The 2,815-nt window shown below is 38.9% G+C and overlaps 1 protein-coding gene across 14 annotated transcripts in view; it reads right to left on the bottom strand.

Moving 5' to 3' along the window:
* LOC102679904 (lachesin-like) overlaps nt 1–2,815 on the bottom strand; it is a 282,869-nt gene that overhangs the window by 71,339 nt on the left and 208,715 nt on the right. For all 14 annotated transcript variants that reach the window (XM_031509080.1, XM_031509089.1, XM_031509079.1 and 11 more), the window contains 2 exons: nt 1,794–2,001; nt 1,340–1,501 (listed from right to left, as the gene is read on the bottom strand). In XM_031509080.1, coding sequence (XP_031364940.1) covers nt 1,340–1,501; nt 1,794–2,001 — 370 coding nt within the window. The remainder of the gene's footprint in view (nt 1–1,339; nt 1,502–1,793; nt 2,002–2,815) is intronic.

The following is a 2,815-nucleotide window of genomic DNA, read 5'->3' as shown; positions in this document are numbered from 1 at the left end:
CCCTCTCCCTCTCCCTCCGGCTATTTTAACGTCACGTTCGCCTCTGAGGTTTAATCACCGGAAATCGAACATCTGTCTGCCGTTTCCAGTTTTAACGTTTATCAGTAAAACCGACTTGGAGGCTGATTGTTTGGATTTCTGATTGCGACGACGAGCATAGGGGACTCCGATTCCGTATGTAAGCGTAATCAGACGTCGTTGCACAGAGAAGAGGAAATGGAAACGGCTTTGTTCCAACGATGATCGAATCGTGTTTGCCCCTTTGTTTCGAATTTTCGACCAATTTACGAATTTTTACCCCGCGTTTTAAAACTTCGTGAACGGATTTTCCAATTTTACAGGAAATTTTTATTTCTGGCCGAAAGGGGATTCTTTAACCTTTTTTTTAAGTTCGGTGCCACACTTATCTCGAAAGTGGGTCAACTTGAACTCTGCGGATTAATATTTAATGTCTTTATTTTTTTAAGTGATTCTATATATATTTCTTTTCGTTCAAGCATGATGATATTTTTCTCTTTCTCTCTTGTTTTTAATAATTTTCTTTTCATATTTGTATTTATAAATTTTTTTTATACGGGTGATTTTTAACGGGTTGATTCGAGGTCGATCAATTCGCTTGATTGACGAACGATTTAACGTTAAACGTGACTTTAACGAATAATATTGCAAGCGATATACGATAAAATACGATAAATAATTTATAGTTTGGTTTAGCATGAATTATTTCGATTTCAATGTAACTAAATAGGATACATATGTGTATCTTGTTTTACAAGTTTTAAATAGATAATGATGTTTAATTACTAATCTATGACTTAATATGTATATACATCTAAATATACGCATTAAATAATTGTAATAATAATAATAATCCGAGCAAAAACATGATGCTTTAATATTTTGACAAACTCGATAGATTTTTCTCCATTACACGATCGAATCGTTTACAATCTTTCAATCAAGAACAACCGATTTCAAAATCGATATTGCCGAAATTCGAGGCGTCGAGAATGAAACCAACCCTTGTTTTCGATTCAAAAATATCACGAATTAATACGTAACAATTCGCAATTTGTTTAAGCTAATTAGACGATATCAGATGGCAATATTCGCCGAATTCGTTCGCGAATAAATACGGATATTTCGTGATATTCCCGCTACGATTTTCTCTAATTGGAAAAATTAAACGATCGTTCAATGGAGGGATAGAAACTTGAGAATCAGTTTCCTGCAAAGCATTTCCTTTTCGAAAACGAAAAAGGGGATTTCAACGAATCTCGAACGAGCTTTTTCATCGGTTCGAGAGATAGAGAACGATCGACTAATCGTGTACGCTCACCTTTGTGATGTCGATTGATGTTTATGTTCTGCCCGTCTTCCCTCTTCCACATCAGTTTCGGTGTTGGATACCCGTCCGCCTTGCACGTGAGCGTGATATTCTGATTTTCACGAACCGCCACCGTGCTTTCGGTGGACAACGAGTCCAAAATGTTGGGCGGTACTTGGGTATAAACAGGAAGAAATATCGATTAATTTTAATTAATTAATTAATTAATTAATTAAAAAATGGACGAGCACGCTTTTTCTCGTCTTTTCCGAACGAACTTTGAGCTTTAAATTATCTTTCCCACTTTGTATATCGATAAAGAGTTTGCTTTCCTTTCGCAAAGTAATCCCATTGTGATCGTTTTCACGATGAATTCTCGTTAAAGACGTGCTTGGACGCGCCTTTATAATAATGTAATAATAACACCGGCTGAGTAAACCGGCGAAAGAAGATTAAATATGCTCACCGACGACTTGAAGGAAGCCGACCTGGCTCATCATCGGGTTCGTGTTTAATTGGCACATATAATAGCCCCGGTCGTCTTGTTGCACGTTGTTGATGTGAAGCAGCCAGGTCTTCTGATTGTCGTGGGACACCGAGAACCTCGGTATCTTCACGACCACGTGCTTGTGGATGGTCAACAACATCTGACGACCCACGTGGATCCACGCCACCTGCAAATCACGATCGCTTCGTTTAACGGGCAAGGAAAGAATTTCTTAGATTTCTCTTCAAGCGGACACTTTCCTCCATCCCTTATCGTTAATCGAGTTAGATCAATCTATTTTCATAACGCGATATAATAAATTCTTTCGCAACTTTCCATAAGACGATACACGATTTTGTTCATTCATCTGTGAAAAAAAAAACCCTTCATCTTTCAACTCATGAATTTATATAGAAAAGATCGATTTTTATAAAATGTATGAATCAAAATTTCTCACACTCTTTTTATCTTATCTTCTTTCCCCGCGAAAAATTATTAAATTTCAATATCGAATTTCCACATTGTCGTTAGAAAAATAAAATCATCGTAATTCGAGTATCATTTCTTCGATTGCAATAACAATCGCCTTGAAAAGGAGGATCCGTTTTATCCTCAATCGTCTCTCCCAAATCCCTCGACTGGGAAAAAAGCCGAATCGAAGCGGCCATTTCTCGAATCTCTCAAATTTCCGCCCGTCAATGGACCACGAGCCATCGGATGTTCCACAAGTGGGCGAGCACGATACACGAGAAGGGGCGAGGCGGAGAGGAGAAGGAAGATAGCCGCAACGACACGCTTGCATCAGAAATGCTACGAACAAACATTATTACGACCGTATTTTACGCTCGGCTGGGCTAACGTCCCCCTAACTAAGCTCATTCCACGACAAAGCTTATGCACTTTCGAGGATTTCTGGGTTAAACTGGCCGCCCTCCCCCGCGCTCTCTTACCAAGCTACTTTCTTTTTCATTTCCTTGGCAACGCTCGAGTTGCGGGAAAGC

This window comes from Apis dorsata, unplaced genomic scaffold (assembly GCF_000469605.1).
Source record: "Apis dorsata unplaced genomic scaffold, Apis dorsata 1.3 scaffold_127, whole genome shotgun sequence".
Classification (NCBI taxonomy): Eukaryota; Metazoa; Arthropoda; class Insecta; order Hymenoptera; family Apidae; genus Apis; species Apis dorsata.
Note: the sequence above shows the minus strand (reverse complement) of the source record. Positions and strands in the feature narration are given on the sequence as shown.